Source organism: Tachypleus tridentatus, chromosome 13 (genome assembly GCF_004210375.1).
Source record: "Tachypleus tridentatus isolate NWPU-2018 chromosome 13, ASM421037v1, whole genome shotgun sequence".
Classification (NCBI taxonomy): domain Eukaryota; kingdom Metazoa; phylum Arthropoda; class Merostomata; order Xiphosura; family Limulidae; genus Tachypleus; species Tachypleus tridentatus.
The window spans coordinates 100241074-100258772 of record NC_134837.1 but is presented as its reverse complement, the minus strand read 5'-3'; the positions used below and the strand labels follow the sequence as shown (position 1 = coordinate 100258772).

At 30.4% G+C, this 17699-nt stretch overlaps 1 protein-coding gene across 3 annotated transcripts in view; it reads left to right on the top strand.

Annotated features, from left to right (window-relative positions):
* LOC143239969 (ras association domain-containing protein 1-like) overlaps positions 1-17699 on the top strand; it is a 44892-nt gene that overhangs the window by 18973 nt on the left and 8220 nt on the right. Inside the window, exons 4-8 of one of the 3 annotated variants that reach the window (XM_076481678.1) lie at positions 1252-1382; positions 3330-3431; positions 9932-10122; positions 16626-16738; positions 17394-17503. In XM_076481678.1, the coding sequence (XP_076337793.1) occupies positions 1252-1382; positions 3330-3431; positions 9932-10122; positions 16626-16738; positions 17394-17503 (647 nt within the window). Of the gene's footprint in view, positions 1-1251; positions 1383-3329; positions 3432-9931; positions 10123-16625; positions 16743-17393; positions 17504-17699 lie in introns of all 3 variants that reach the window. The other 2 variants (XM_076481681.1, XM_076481679.1) reach the window with 2 other exon arrangements.

Sequence of the window (17699 nt, the reverse complement as noted above, 5' to 3'; positions counted from 1 at the left end):
TGACAGTAAAATGCAAATCTCACCAATACTTTCTTTTTCACATTTTTAACTTGTCATAGTTTAATTTTAAGTACTGTTTTTATTTACTTTTCAATGCTGATTTCTTAATATACAAATAAGTTTTTATTGTTGTATTTTCAGAATCATATGTTATTTGTTTAAATTATCAGATGTTACCATCACATTGTACACATGTGAAACATAAAAAGAGACATTGAAACTGTACCTTACAGTTTTAGTGAATAAATAGTTGCATATTCTCTTAATAAGTACGTAAAACTTAAACATGGAGACATAAGAAATTTTGGAGTGGGGGAGGAAAAATGTTCAGTGCGTTTCTTTACTATCTCCAGACACCTTGAGTCGGCAATAAATATTTTAAAAACTAAAAGATGTTTAATGTGTTATTTCATATTCTAGACCAGTATTCATCAAGGACTGCTAAAGCAATATACTGAGTTGGTATTTTACACCTTTGTAGATAACACTATGTAAACAAATTTTGTTCCTGGATAGTATGTGTTATTTTTTAATTGCTTATGTTTGTAAAAGTACAGAAAATGGGCATTATTCCCTTTGAACTTTGCTTTTGTGACCTGGATAATGAAATTGAGAAATTAACCTATTTTCTATGTAAAGACATTTACATAAAGTCTGAATAAAACAACATGTGAATCAAGATTTACATATATTTATACTAAAGTTATACAAAAATGAACAACAATGCTTAGAAGTGAGTAGTTTTTCAAAATTTGTGACTGTAATGTAAATCACTTTCACGTATCAGCCCCCAAATGTAGTCTCCATTATGTTTTTGTTATACATTCCAAGGTCACAAAAGCAAAGTAGGTCTTTTGCATTTACTTTAGGCATAAACAACTGGAAAATAACACTTTCTGCCCAGGAACAAGAAAAAGTAAAAATTTTGTTACATAGGGAAATCCTTCTTCAGCAGTTGATTTTGTCAAACTTTAACATTTTCACAATGACAATGACTTACATTAATAAATTAACATTCCAGTGATTAACTTCGATTATAGTGAAACCTTTATGAAAAAAAAGAACTTGTGAAAAATACCTGCTATATATCTAATTGCACTCTGGAAAATGTCTCAGAATTTTAATAAGATGATTATTAATTTGTGCCACAAATTCCATAAACTTCAGAGTTCATTGTTTTATGGGGAAAGAAGTTTGAATTATATAAGATTCTAAATTATATTTTATTAAAACTGTTTCTTGGTGTCTTAGATTGTCACTATACGTGTCACACAGTTTGTCGTGACTTGGTCACGCTAGATTGCAAGACAGATATAGACACAACAGAACTAACAGAAGTGGTAATGGAAGAAAAGAAGCCTTCAACTCCAAGCAGAAATGAGGTATAATGATCTTGATATAACAAGTTAACTTTACAATAAGTAAAATTACCACTTGACTGATTTCTCTTAATATAAAATAAAACATTTAGCACTAAACTCAAGCTAAATCTAATTGTCCATTATAAGACATAAAGAACTGATTTTGTGCACAAACTGTATTGGTTTAACTTTGAAATTTGTCTTGGTCTTTTTGACTGACCTTGTAACCATGAATCTATACGTTTTATAACTCTGAATGTACTAAGTTCCTCTTCACAAAATTTGGCAAGCTTTTAGTACACATTACAAGTATGGTGTATACAAAAAATCAGAATGTTTAATGTTTTTACTACAAATTTGTGAGTTTATAGAATCAATTTGACTTGCTCTGGCTAGTCTGAATGCAGAGAGATTTTTCATGCTAAGAATAAAAATATTTCTTTACCTCTTGCAGTTTCCATATTATATATGTATAACCTCTAAACCTCCTAAATAAATATTAAAAGTTTCTCATGAAATGCTTATTTTGTTATTTTCTCTACTCTTAACTGTAGTTAAATCATCAAAGAAAAATATAATTTTACAAATTATTAAATAAAATGAATAATACCTTTTTCCTCCTTTGAAGATGTCATTTTGATAGTTTTTTTTTCATTATCATATATTCTCAGTTGTTTACCTTTTCACTACAGTTTATTTTAATATTATGGTTTTTATAACATATAGCATACAGTTTATTCATCCCTGAAAAGCAAACCGTAACAGTGGGAACACATTAGCAGGTTTTATAGACCAATATTTTGCATACATCAAAAGGTGCACTCAAACATGTAACTAGTTAGTTTTTTCTCTAATGTTCACTGTCAAAACAAAACATCAGATATCTCTCAAATATGCATTTTCAAATGTGTGTGTGTGTGTGTGTAATAAATCACTAACATAGAATGTTCAAATTAAAGTATGACTTAATTAGCTTTCTGATTAATTTGTAAATCAGTTTAAAAATTAATACTACAAGAATCAATTTTACTTGCAATATGTATATGTGTCACTTCTGGACTAATGTCTGATGCAGTTAAATTCAAAATATCTGTTGTCTGCTTGAAACAAAGTAAACTCTTTCTGTTGGTTACGAACATGTGCTTTAACTCTCATGGCATTGAAAACTGCCTTGAAAATTTAGGATAGGTGGGCAGGGCTTCTTTCAGGGTTTGAGAAGATGTATTGATATCTAAACAACTGGAGAAGTTAGGATGTTGAAACTACACATTTGAAGTGTAAATATTTATAGATTCTGTTACGTTACTTAGACTTGTAGTTGCTATGTTATTGAAATTATAAAAAGTAGAAAGAAAAGAATTGAGATGACTAACATGACAACAAAAATGAAAATTTAGAAATTTATATTTTCTTTTGAAATTAAGAAATCAAAGCTTAGAAATTTAAAATCTGAATTATAAACTACATTTTCATACTAAGTTTATTGGGTTACATTCATAATAAAGTTTAAATTAATTTTATATGTAACTAAAGCAATGGGTCATGCTTTCTTTGGGTTTTTGAGGCATTTTACTGGAAAAAAGATTGTAAAATAATTGAAAGAAACTTATTAGTTGAATCTATTAAAATAGCTTTTACTATTTCAGAGATTTAATTGTATTATTTCATTTCAAAATCCAATACAGATTAAAATATCACTCATTACAGTTGCTTACAACACTGGAGATTTCTAAAGCTTTCATGTAGTGGGAAAGGATCTGTAAATGCAAAAGATAATTTTTTGTGTAAAAAAATTAAAGTTTTCATTAATTATACAAGTGAAAATACTTTGAACATAACTAACTGAACCTGTGTGGTAGATTTAGGTGATGACCTTTAATCTAATGAAGTCTGAACACTTCAAAATTTATTAGATCCTGTTATACAAAAGTCAGATAAAATGTATGGGAGATGTTTGATTATTTTTAGGGTCGACATTCCCCATTATTTTCTGGAAACTTGGAAGGAGAAGAATTGTACTGGAGGATTGAGAGATATAATGATCAGTGTCAAGGACTTGGCATGACACTGGTAAATAAACTTCTTTTTTTTTAATTAGCTGCTTGTATAAAATCAGTTTAAGAATTTATGTATATGTTACCATTCATTACATCACATTATACATGTCTCTGTACTTTAACTATTTGAAGGAAACTTGTACAAAATTCGAAACCATTTTTTTGAAGTAGAAAAATACTGTATACAAGTAAAGTTCATTTGTTTCTTTTTATATTCTTCACATGGTTATTTATTCTAAGAGTAATGAAGACTCATTTTCTCACAATACTTAAAATTGAAAGTTTCAAATTTTGGCCCTGATTTCTTCATTAGTAGGATTTACTCCACGTCTGTGACACTTCTCGTATTCTTACCATTCTTATGTAGTAATGTGTGTTATGTTATAGTGTTATAGTTATTTAAAGTACAAACTTGCAAAGTAAACCATATAAACTTGCATACCAGAGCACAGATAGTGAGGACTATTTCTCTAGGCTTAAGAGTGATGACAAAAATTATCAGGAATGTTCTCAGCTGTACAGCTACCTATTAATTGCAATGAAAACTATTTACAAAAGGTTTTGTTGCTATAAATAGTCATGGCTGGTGAATGTTTATACAGGGTGTTTGGAAAGTCACTGTGCACTTATATATTTATTAACAGACATGTTTCAATATAGAATACAGAAGATAAATATGAATGACAATTTCAAACAGTGTTAAAAGTGACCCCCATTGGTGTCAATACAGGCTTGGATCCTTCTTATTTTGTTTCTAAATACTGCTATTGGTTGCTGGCTTGAAATAGACTGAATGAATGCTGTTATCGCTGCTTTCAAAACTGCACAGTGACTTTCCGAACACCCTGTATATCTTAATTCTGACTGTTGATACTACCTGCAGACTGTGAACATAATAATTGATGTATATTATATGGAAATCTGTTTAGGGAATAAATTTAAGCTATGCTAACTGAGTTTCATGGTTTACAGTTAATTGTGCTAAAAACATTGTAGAAAATAAGGAAAAGTAGTAATTATTACTACAGAATTAGCTCACTAGCAATCATACTGATTTATATCAATAATATAGTTATTACTACTCTTATACGAAGTTGTTACTAATTTGAACAAATTTTGGAAAAAAACTTGAAATAATTAACATTTAAAATTATTGATTAATGTATACATCTGAGGGACAGCATTTTGGTGCTAGCCTTATTGAATTCTGTATTTGATTTGTGAAAAAAATGAGACCAAAAACTGGCAGTTGAAATGATATATAAACCACATTTAACTTAATAAACAGTGGTTAACATATCATAATCACTATCCCAATACAATGTTTAATTAGTGTTTGTAAATGTCTTAATGTAATTTTACAAATAAATTGCACAGTTAAATAACTTCAATGATGTTTTTAATATTTGTCATGCATCTTACCCTAATTGATACTTATGAATTTGAAAATTAATATATAGATAGTGTAAAAGTAATTAAGATAATCTCCAAGTTTTGCAAACCTGATGTCTTTGTAAAAGTTTCCATAATGTTTTTGTTTTTTAATTATCTCCTGATTATCTTTTGAAATTCAACCTTAATAGATTATTGTTACTGTACATTTAGTTAAATTTATTTTTGTGCAACCAAGTGCTTGAATTATGTTTATCAAATTTTATGTTCCTTTGATGAAATGGTTTTGTATTTTATAATCAACATAAGATACAGTTATGAATACACACTGACCAGTGACATCTTACTAATGATGTATATTATTTTCCATTTTTAATAGTTATTTGTCATTGTTCAAACATACAATGTTTATATATCACTGATACCAATTTACCAGCTAATTTAATGAATGTTTTTAAAATGTTGGATTATTGGAACATGTTTGGTTTTCCAAGTTTTTTCTGACACTTCAGTTTTTGTTATTAAATCAAAATACTGGCTTTCAAGAAGAAAGTGTTTACTCATAAGTATGTTGTATGCATGTGAAATCTTTATATATAATAATAAGATATTAAAACAATGGCTGCACATCAAATGTCCTAAGATAAATATTGGATTAATTTTGATTACTTTAGCCTCTCCTACATTAAAATGACATTTGGTTACTTGTGATTTGAATAATCACTTTTAAACAGTTTGTTAAACTAAACCCTCGCAATAGAATTTTGTTAATTATATGACCTTACAAAGAAATATATAACCAGCTATAAGTCCAATGAAGAACAATCATTAATCCTCTTGTGGCCACATTGAGTATTCCCAAGAACCAGATAACATTAGAGAATTTCGTAAAATATCAGTAATTATGTGCTTTGATTTATTTTTTATTTTAATGAAGTAAGACCCCACAAATCTTGCATCACTGGACTCATTGAGAAAAACTTTAATTCTCATATGCATATATGCATCTTAGTTGTATTTTAACTTCTGGATGTTAACTCTGTCATCAGAGGTCAAAGGCCACATTGTATATTTGTTGAGTCACGTTCAAAAACTACTGTATCAATACGTTTGGTATCAAATTGTAGATTATAGTTCAAATTTATTATGATCTGTTAGTTAATTTCTTAATTTAAAAGTTAAAATATAAAAAAAGAAAACCTAAATATTGGCTTCTGTGTTTCAAATGGTATGTTGAATACAACATTTGTTCATATTAGATGTTTGTGATGTCCAAATACAAATTCTACAGATTCTTATACAATAGGAACTAATGTTATTGATATTTACAAGCTAGAATGTCTCTTCTACTTGCTGAGATATTGCTTCTATACTGAATGAAACACACTAACTCTGCTCACCACCTTCCATTTTTCGAAATGCTCTCATGTACACTTTTGTATATGACATGAGAATAACAAATCAAAAGCTCGTAATGTCCCCCTTGTGGCTTTCTTAGTCATTTTCAAGTATTATAAAATCATAATTTTTTCAATTCAAATCTTCAAGCTGGTAAGTTGAGTTTTTGTCTGCTCAAAATTTCATACATTTTTTAACCCAATCACAGCTTGATTACTAAACTTTATAAATGAATTCTATAGTATCATTATAGTAATGCATGAATTTTTTTAGTTATCTCAAATGAATATATAATACCTAAAAAAATTTGTTTTGCAACCTCCATGTGCTAAATGTTATAAGGCTTGGGAACCTATGACAAGCAGCAAATGAGTACAATGGTCATAGCTAGATGAAATGGCTATTTGCTTTACTTCTTCATTTACTCTTCTATGTTTTAAGGAAAATAAGCTTAAGAAGTTATTTATAAATAGTAAAAATGTATGTGTGCGTGTCTATGTATAATGTATTAAAACTGAAATGTGACTATTTTACAAAATACTAGTCCACTAAAACACAGCCATGCATGACCAGGTGGGTTAAGGTGTTTGACTCATAATCTTAAGGTCACAGGTTCAATTCCCCATTGCACCAAACATGTTTGCTCTTTCAGCCATGGGGGCATTATAATGTGATGGTCAATCCCACTATTTGTTGGTAAAAGAGTAGCCCAACAGTTAGTGGGTGGTGATGACTAGTTGCCTTCCCTCTCGTCTTACACTGCCAAATTAGGGAATGCTAGTACAGATAGCCCTCAAGTAGCTGTGTGCAAAATTAAAAAAAACAATTGTTTCTGTACTCTTTGCCATTGCTGTCCATATATCATCCTTATTTTTTATTTATTTTTTTATTACTTGCTTGTCTTTCTTTTGTAAACAGTCAATATCAAAGAGTGACCGATGCTATAAAGAAAGTAGTTTTAGTCTGGTGTGATGAGTTGTATAGAAGACATCATAATTTGAAGTTAATGAAATGCTATACTGTTCCTGCACTCCCCAAGGTGAAATCCATATTTTCTTGTGTAAATTATCACAACTACAATGATTGGTGAGATAACCTTTCTGACAACAGAATCAGAATAATCAGTAGAATATTTGGTTGCTATGCCACTCACCAGTTCTGTACTTTAGTCTTAATTGCTTTTGAGAACCTCAAAACCTAAGTTAGATATTTATAAAAAAGTCTTTTAGATTGTTATAAGAGAGATTTGTTTTCCTGGTCCATTCTTATATACTAAGCGCTGCCATGCTTAGTGATTAACCTAGTACTCCAGTAGCATTACATATCAACTAGTAGAATGGTGAATATGCTACCTTTTTTGCAATTATTGTTAGGGCTTTCTTTTTTTCTGAAATATGGTAATGTAATTTGTTAGTGTAGTGTAAGTCACATATTCTCCAAGTGATTTACAAGTTAGTGCAAATAATAATCAGACACAATTCAAAGGATAATAAAATTTAAGTGTAAATAGATGTATACTGTTATGAGTTTAGAGCTACTTATAATAAACAAATGTTTCATGTTACAATTTGATATTATTCTAGAAAGAAAAGGGTAATTTAGATTTATTCTGGTGGTTACAGAGTTAAAGAAAATAAGTGAAATATAACAATTTTTACTTAAAAGTACATTTGAAATGTGTTCAAGAGGTTATATGCAAATGACATTTGAGATTTCTGAGATGAAAAGTTTTTTGTTCTTAATATGAAAATCACTATGTACTTGGACTGGTAAAAAAAAAAGGCTTGATATATTTATGGACCAATCTTTTCTAATAATAATTCATTACAAAAAAAAGATTTTTTGTGTGTGCAAGCAATGTGTAATGTTTACTAAAAGTCTGCTAAATTTTGTGAAAATACATGTACAGTATTAACTTTACATACAAGTAAAAGTGGAGATGGGGTCAATCCCTGGGAGCAGGCCCATATTGAGAAAGGTTATGAATAACAAAAGTGTTTTTTGCTGAAACATTATATTTTACCTTTTTTAATCTTGTATTCTCTACCCTATTAGTAAGTGTAACAAAATCATCCATAGCACAAGCTTAAAATATGAAATCAAATCATAAATACATTTTTTTGCTCTAGAATAACTTCAAGTTGTAACGGACAATTAGAGTTATTTATCCAAAACAGCTCTAGTCTCATAATAGCTTGCATCTCTTTTTCATTTAATTTTTTCTCTTTAATTGGTGCAAGAGATTGGTGCAAGTTACCATAAACTATTGAGTTACATATTCGTCACTTATATATTGGCCAAGGTGAAATAGTTTTTTTTTAATTTAACTTTTATTATTTAATCTAATAAATTTCTAGTTTTTACATTTTAGTTACTTTTATTAAAAATATTATAATAATAATAATAAATAAAAGTATACAGTAAAAAGAGACTACTGCTTATCAGAGTTATTTGTACTTGAGAATATACTTCATTAAAACTTTTTTAATACTGTTTTGGTTGTCAAAAAATGTTTCATGTAGCTTTCAGATATCTATTTTAGAACACAATGAATACATCAAACATTAATTTAGAATGTCCAAAAACCAATATAGTTTATCTGATTATCTAATTTTCTTATAAATAAGGAACAATTTCTTCTATTCTCTGAGAAATATTTCTGTCCCAACCACTGAGCTCTCACCATGAATTGTTGGTGTTTACAGCTCAAACAAAAGGTACAGTTGTGTTATTTATGTAATGTAAAAATTGCTCTCTATTGGTTATAAATATGTCCAGTGACAATGTCAGGGAAAATTACAGACAATTAAAAAAAATGACATGGATGAAACATGTCAATATGGGTTGAACATGTATAGTGACATCTGAGTAAGTCAAGAAGACGAGTTTGAAAATTTCCTGACTTTTTAATCCATCCATTCATGTAAGGTTAAACATAAATTTCTGTATGTTTGCAACATTGGAAAGTTTTATAAAACTGGCATGTTTAAATATAACAAGACTGTGATATAATGTGTATAAATGCATAAAGTGGGATGGAGATAAGTCTACAGATTTACAACACTAAACTTGTGGGTTAGGCTCCTCTCGGTGGACACAACAGATAGCCAAGTTTGGCTTTGTTATAAGAAAACAAAAACGTAATTAAAAATAAACCTGTAATCAGGTTAATTTGTAACTACTTCCATATTGTTTTAACATCTTGAAACCCTAAGTTTGATTTGGAATGTATTTTTAATTTTGGGCAAAGCTTACATGAGGGCTATCTGTGCTAGTGGTTCCTAATTTAGAAATGTAAGACTAGAGGAAAGGCAGCTTGTCATTGCCACTGACCACTAAGTCTCAAGCTATTCCTTTTACCAACGAATGGTGGAATTGACTTTCACATTATAATGCCCTCATTATAGACTGAAAGGGCAAGTATGTTTCATATGATAGGGATTCGAAACTGCGACCCTCAGATTAAGAGTCAAGCACCTTAACCAACTAACCACGCCAGGCCCAAAACCCTAGGTTTTAGATACTTTGTTGTTATCTTAACTATTTATATGTATATTATGACACTTTGAAATCCTAGATCTGGATACTCTACAGTTGCTTTGACTGATTTTGTGTGGACAGAATCACTATATTATAGAAATGTGCTTTTATATATGTGAAGACAAACATTTAATTTACTTTGGGCTTGTTTCTGTAATTAATGTTCACACTTATTATTCACAGCAAGATGATGGAGTATCCTTCAGTGGTTTCATACGTGTACATCTTAACCTCTCTCGACCAATAAATGTAGTTTCCGGAAGCAGACCTCCGTCCATTTACGATGTTCTTAAGGAGGGAGAGGAGAGTGAAAGAAAAACTCTAACATCTTTTTACTTGCCAAGGGATACTGTAAAAGCCTTACACGTTACAAGGTACTGCTTTGTTAGATTTTAAGTTTAAAATTTCTGTTGAACTATGTTTTTGCCTACCTTGTTTTTATATATTACTTGTTTCATTAACCCATTCCAGCCTGGTCATATTACACTTGCCATTTCTGTCTACATTTGCATTTCTAAAAATTAACTTGTGATGCCATTGAATCTGAAACACACACACACACTCAAACAGTAAACATAAATGTTGAATATTTCTAAATATGAAATGTTTTGGTAAATTTATGATTTATAATGAAATAAAAATCACTACACCATTACTTAATAGGCCTGTAATTATGGATCTAGGGCCTTGCATAGCCTGCTGACTGGGGTGCTTATCTTATAATGTGTGGGTTGTGGGATTGAAACCTAGTGCTAAACTTGTCTTCCTTATAGTCAGAGATTAAAAATTGTGGACCATGACATATAACCTTTAATGTTTTAGCAGCTTTGTCATTTAAAAAATTTGATCTGAAAGCCATGGACATTATTTTGTATACTGGCACACTTTTTTGAAATTAATTTTTGTATGAACTTTGTGTGTTATTAAAACTAATTAGATAAATAATACCAATCTTACTATATCTCATTTACAAACGTTATCTCTGAACTAGTTGTTGTTTTTTTTAATTAGATACATATGTTTAAAAAACTAATTACTAAATTCATACTGAAGTTTATTCCACTGTAAGATGATTGTTTTGAGTTAGAAAGCAAAAGGCAACTTTCAAAGTAATTACTTCAACAAAATAAACAAGCATGGAAATCAATCAAATTCATTTAGTCAAGAACAATATAAAACTGATATAATTAGTTTAGTTGAAGGCATGTGATAAAGTTTCAAGTATAATAACTAGAAGATTAGAAATGTACTGTCTATGTAAGGGAAAGAAAAAAGCTTTATGGCAAATAAACTGACACTATCTCAGCTTTCAAACAGTATAGAGATTTGTAGATTGTTTCTTAAGAAAGTTTCCTTCTCATATAAATGGATGATGTTTTAACAGTTCTTGTTGCATCTATAGAAATGCCAGGAAAATTGTAATAGATATGAGACTTTGTCTGCTTTTTGCGTATTGTTGTTGTATTTTATTAACTAAAGATTGTTTAGTGCACTACTACCATTAGTATGAAGGAAGTTATGGATTTTTGTTTTTTTCTCTCTCATAAAAAATATTTCAAGGATACAAGAGCTCTATGGTGAATCAGTTTAAATCAGGGTGCCACTAAGTAGGGTCTTATTGTACTTATTTTAACTTTTAAAACAAAAAGTGCATACAGTTGTAGTTTTTGATATCATCAACTTCAAAAATTCATTGCTTTTTCAAAATATTTGAGCTAGAAGTAAACAACGTATATACACACCAACCATATATGTGCCACCTTGTTTCATATGTTGACAAGTTTTAATTATGAAAGTGGGAAATATATGTGTGTCTTTCCCATTAACTACAAATTACAATTAGATTAATGGGTAAAAAAATGAATCAGAATTAGGGGTTAGCATGTTGCATATTTTTATTACTATATTTAAAACAAGTATTAACATTTTCTAATACTGAAAATGTATTTCTTATAGATACTTGATTCCATTCACATATTAGCTTTTTCTTATTTTGTTTTGCCCTCTTTATGCAAATTTTTTGATCTTCTCTAACCTCTAAACTCCCATCTAAACTCGTGTATTTCCTCATGCTGTAGCAAAAAAAGGAGCATGTGACAATCCTCCACCAAAAGAAGTAAGACATACTGTAGAGTTGAATGTATGTGCTTGAACCATCATATAAAAATGATCCAACCCTCAATGTACTGCCAAAAATTCTAAGATATTAATATTTATGAAGAATTTATGGTGGAACACTGATTTGAATTTACTTGATAGTCAAGATATACCTCTTTCATCTTGTCAAGGAGGCATCTGGAAACATATGAAGACCCAGATGAAATGAATATTTTATATGGTATTGGTTTTATCAAGTTAGTGGGTGAAGTCTTTGAGCAAGGAAGGAGAATGATGGAGGACAAGGAATCCCAAGTACAGAGTCCATTGTAGACTTCCCAAATGAACATAATCCAAAGGGATATGGGATTCCATGAAATCCAAGTTTGCAAAAGAGAGAAAATCATCCACATAGTGAGAGAAGAAGAGAATAGGGCATGGGAAATTAATCAATCAGTGTCCATTGGAAAAAGAGGAAAAACCTGTGCCTTACAGAGATTCAAACTGAAAAACATCCAAGTGAATGAGAAACTGATTGAATGTGAGATGTGACTTTTCCAGATTGGCCAACCATCCCAAATGCATTGCTCCAAAGGATGAGAAGAGGATGACTGTTGGAGGCTTGTTGGGACAGAGCCATATGAGAATATCTGAGATATCACCTGGCATAGCCAGGTGGGTTAAGGCATTTGACTCGTAATCTGAGGATTGGGGGTTCAAATCTCGGTTGCACATGCTCGCTCTTTCAGCCATGGAGGTGTTATAATGTGATGGCCAATCCCACTATTCATTAGTAAAAGGGTAGCCCAAGAGTTGGCAGTGGGTGGTGATGACTAGCTGCCTTCCCTCTAGTCTTACACTGCTAAATTAGGGAAGGCTAGCGCAGATAGCCCTCGAGTTGCTTTGCACGAAATTCAAAAAACAAACAATCTGAAATATCCACCTTAGTCATTCTAAGACCTGGAACAAAAGATCACTGGAGAAAGAAAACTTCCCATAATAAATTGAGGAAGATGTAAAACCAGACTGGGATTCGGAATATCTAAGACTTGATACCTATCTTTGAGTTTCTTTGGAACCATGAAAAGATTAGAGTAAATCCAATAAAAGGATGAGAAATCCATCTGATAATGTCTCTAGCTTTTAGATCCAACATTGTAATGGATAAATGTTGGCAAAAAATAAGATATTTTAAAGGAGGGTAAGTAATGGGAATAATAGACAGTGGAGGAGGAAAGGGAAAAAATCTCTGACAGGATTTGTAGTACCCAATAGTTGGCTGCAAGTGGAAAGTAAGGATTCATAAGCTGAACTAAACAGGCTTGAACGATCCTGAAACTATAAGATAGTCACTGCCAAGACTGACAGCACTAATGAGTGCAGGTGGAAAGAGAAGAATGGGAAGTAGTGACAAGGAAAGGAGAAGAAGCAAGAAGACAAGAGACAGAAAGATGGTAAACCATTGAGGATAAGGACTAAAATTGGCATGTGTCCCCACAATATGACTCCTGAAAAACAAAAACTTTAGCAAAATCACAAAAGCAGATGAAGGGAGCCAAACAAAGACCTGTGAGATAAAAGGGAGACAAAAGCACTTGAGTAACAAGAATATCATACCCCAACAAACTGTAACAACAGATCAACCAGATATGAAGTGATAAGGCCAAGGAAAATAAACACAATGCTATAGAGAAGATAAGAGAAAGAGCATCCTTAGCATCTATTGAAATCTCCATAGGGCATTACCATGGAAAGATGGTAAATTGATGAAAAATAACAGAAAAGAGTAGAGAGTGTAAGGCAAAGGTGGGAAAACTTAAGCCTAACTAAAGTAAACAAAAATGAAATATCTAGCCCCTAAGTCTGAAAAAAAATGTTCCTAATGTAACTAATTATGTCTAGTTACACTAGGTAACAAAAGAAGGACAGAGTATGCATACACAGTAGTAGTGATAAAAGTAATTTAACATGTACTTGCATATCTGGATAGAAACTGTAGTGTAAAGGAATATACAGGGAATTAATTAGAAAAGAAAAGAAAAACAGAACTGAGAAATCCAGCTGCAATTTTTTCAAAGATTTGTATAAATTCAAGACGGTGAGTTTAAGATGAGCAAAGATAGATGGTTAGAAAAAATGTTAAAATCCCCTTCATCACAACTAAGAAACACAGGCAGAGGCATAACAGGTAGAAAAGAAGATACAGGCCTAATGAAAGACTCCACTGTTTGTTTCACAGACAAAAGTCAAATTTCACACTTTTGTAGTTGTTATACTTGTGTAAACAATGTCTTTTTCCTGCACCAGACAAAGTATAAGTTACTGACACTTATGAAATAATAATGTGGAAACAAAAGGCCATAAAATCTGTTGGTGCTGAGAACTTTGGAAAGTGAAAATCTAACAGTAAATACTTCCACAATAGGTAATATCTTTATAGATATTTCCCTGAAAAAAAATGCTTATCTTAAAAGTTTGCAAATGAAAAAAGATGCATCACTATGTAAAAGTGCCAAGTCGAGAAGTGACAATTGAACAGTCGTTATAGGAGTCAACTTTGCTAGGAAGGTGTGTCGTAATCCTGTTGGTGAAAGACTGTTGCTTGTTAGAGGGCAGCACAAAACTACTATGTAGAGGGAAGTATTGGATCAAAAGTAACAAAATACATATCAAAAGAAAACTAAACCTGAAATCTGCTCTCCTAAAACTCAGAGTATTTGACTGGAAAGATTAAAAGAATTTAAGAGTGTGTTTTGTTTTAACATATTTTGTGTTCAAAGTTCTGTTCATATACAATACATGTGTATGTGCATGCACACACACACACACACACACACACACAATTTAAGGGCAGCAATGAACCTGTTGGTTCAGTTAGGCCATCTCAACTACTAAAATAAACTTTAAAATAGACCCTTATAATAACTGTTTGTAACCTAATGGTAATGTTTCCTTTCATACTAGTTAAATCTCCCACTTTTTGTAAATTAAAATCTTGTATACAATATCTATTGTGTATGATAAAATTTTGCTAATTTTATTAAATTAAATTCAGTAATATAAAAGCCTGCACTGTAAGAAATCCATGTGATCTAGAAGTAACAAGGTTTTTCTACTTTGGTTTTTGCATCTTAATAAGAAAGCTAAACTTAGAGATGCTTAATGTTAATCTTTGTAATATATATAAACAAATTCATTTTAAATATTGATGTAGGCTAACTTTTAAACCTAGTCTAACATAGAAAATTACTTTCAATAATGCAGTTAATGTTACTGCTCTTGGGGTTTCCTGAACATTTTCTGAAGAAAATTAGTGATTTTATCCAGTTTGTACAAGTCAGTCCTTACACTGAATCCTGTAACAGAAAAAACAATTACTGAATTTGATGCAGTATATAGACTACATCAGTAATTGATATATAAAATGTCAGTAGTTTGAGTTACAAATTCTGAATCAAATCAGTGTTATTCTCCAATAAGTAGTGAACATTAAACAAAAGTGCTGTAATTTTTTTTATACTTGCTAAGCTGATCAACTGTCTTGACCAAATGAATAGAAATCTGAGTTACACAGATTTTCTTATAAATGTTTGAGTGATTCATTTAGGTCTTGCCATTTAAAAGGTATGGATAATTATGTAATCTAAATAAAGAAGTGTGTCAGAATATATGGAAAATAAAAACAAATTTGCCTTCTTGAAAAGTTAAACAATCAGAGCCTTAATTTCTGTAAAATAAAACTTAAGTTTGTTCATTAAAAAAATTTGTAGCTTCTAATAATCAGAAAATAAAAAAATATTCAAATATAATGGTTGTACTGTGGCTTTATTATAGAAAGTCTTAACTTATGCATGTTAATATAAAATTCTGTATTTTGGTATTATCTGCTGTTTTGTTTTCTTTACCTTTATCATCTATACAGTTATGGTTTATCTTATTAAAGTTGTCAGTGTGAGAATCTTTTCTTTAGTAACTTTTTTGCTGTTATTCTAAAGGAGTATTTAAGGTCTATAAGTGGTGTAGACAAGAATGTTTTTAGCTGTACAGCTTGTTTGTTTTATCTGTGTTTATATATTTTGTTTTACTCTACCATAATTTCTTAGTGCATAAGAAAGTAGATTTTATTATAAATTATGAATAAGTATATGATAAATAAATTTTAAAAAATTGTTTCATTACAAAGTCAACCAGTTAAAGTGCACTTGGTTTCTGGTCCTTTCTTTATGGGCTGTGAAGGGATTGTCATAAATTACATTGTTGTTCATGTGAATTTTTTTGGTTATTGAGATTAGAAAGAATCTGAAAATATTGAATTGAATTTATATTAGTTGTAACTATGTATATGTTGATCATAAAAAATTACCAGTAGGGGGTTCTATCAGCATTTTAAACATTTTTTTAAACTGGTTATACACCAGATTGGTCCATAAAGCCACAAAATGAAATGAAACAAAATTACCATCAATATTCTAGTGAGTCTAACTAATTACTACTGGGTTTTCTGTGTATTTTACACAGAGTTACTGTACTCAGATTTTGAGCATGTTCTTCAAATGCTGTAACAGATAAAAACAAAAAAAAATACTCTGTATGCAATATACAAAACTAAATATTTACAGTAATTGGATATGCTGTATGCAGACCCATCTTACCTGATTTCTCTACCAAGTTTTTGAAATAAAAGGAGTCACTATTCAAATGTATGCCTACTTGTACAAAATGTTTTTTTGCCCACAGTAATATACATTAAAGTAAGATGATACAAACTTTGATTTTTCAGTGAGTTTACAGCAAGAGAAGTCATCAGTACACTACTGAAAAAATTTAAAGTTGCAGACAATCCACACAAGTATGCTCTCTATGAGAGATATATTGATAAAGAAGATGGTCGTGGTAGGTGTGTTATTACATACAAGTTTCTTGTAAAGATGAGGTGTATACGTTTCCAATTTGTATTGGATTACTAAATACCTTCTAAAATTCAGTAACATTTATCGTTTTGCTTAGTAAATGATTTTATAGATGTAATTTCAATTTGCTCTTGTTCAACTACAAGTTAATACTGTACTAATTGATCTGTTTAAAAATACAAGAGATAATGCCTTATTTACGTTTAGCAATAACACTAAGTCCAAGATTTTACTATTTGTAATTTAAAATTAAAGGTAAAAAATGACTAGTTAATTATGTAATCAATAAACATGCATTTCATGATAATAAGAAATCCACTTGAAGTAAAAATGTATTCTTAAGATGGCTGGTATGGGTATTAAAACTTTTATTAAAATAAAGTACAGAACGGTATTTCAACCTTCTTAGGTCATCTTCAGTTTAACGAAGAGAGTTTGCAACTGACTATGCTAACTGTACCAGCCATCTTGAGAAAACGTATATGCAATGCAAATTTTATTTGTTTATCTTGCAAATCCTGAAAGACTTCTCAGACAAGACATTCAAACAATTCTCTATAACTATAAAATCTATCAGAAATCAATAAATTTATTTTCAGGAAGAAAAATGTAATAATATCTTTATTTAAATTATCTAGTGCGGCTTCGGCGAATCCAGGATGGGGGAAAACCTCTGGTTTTGACATTGCAGTGGTCAACAGATGAGAAACAACTTGTTCTTCAAGAGAATGAGACGGGGGATATTGTGGTATATACCTTTTCTATATGCTTGTAATTGTAAAATAATAAAGAAAGAAAACTATGTATTAATTTCTGATGAGTAAAAGAGTAAGACAGAAAATTACCAATTACCTTAAAGACAGAAATTAACATGATTGACATCTCTGGTGACATGTTTAGAAACAGGACTTGCAAACTAGAGGTGTTTAACATTGATTCATATT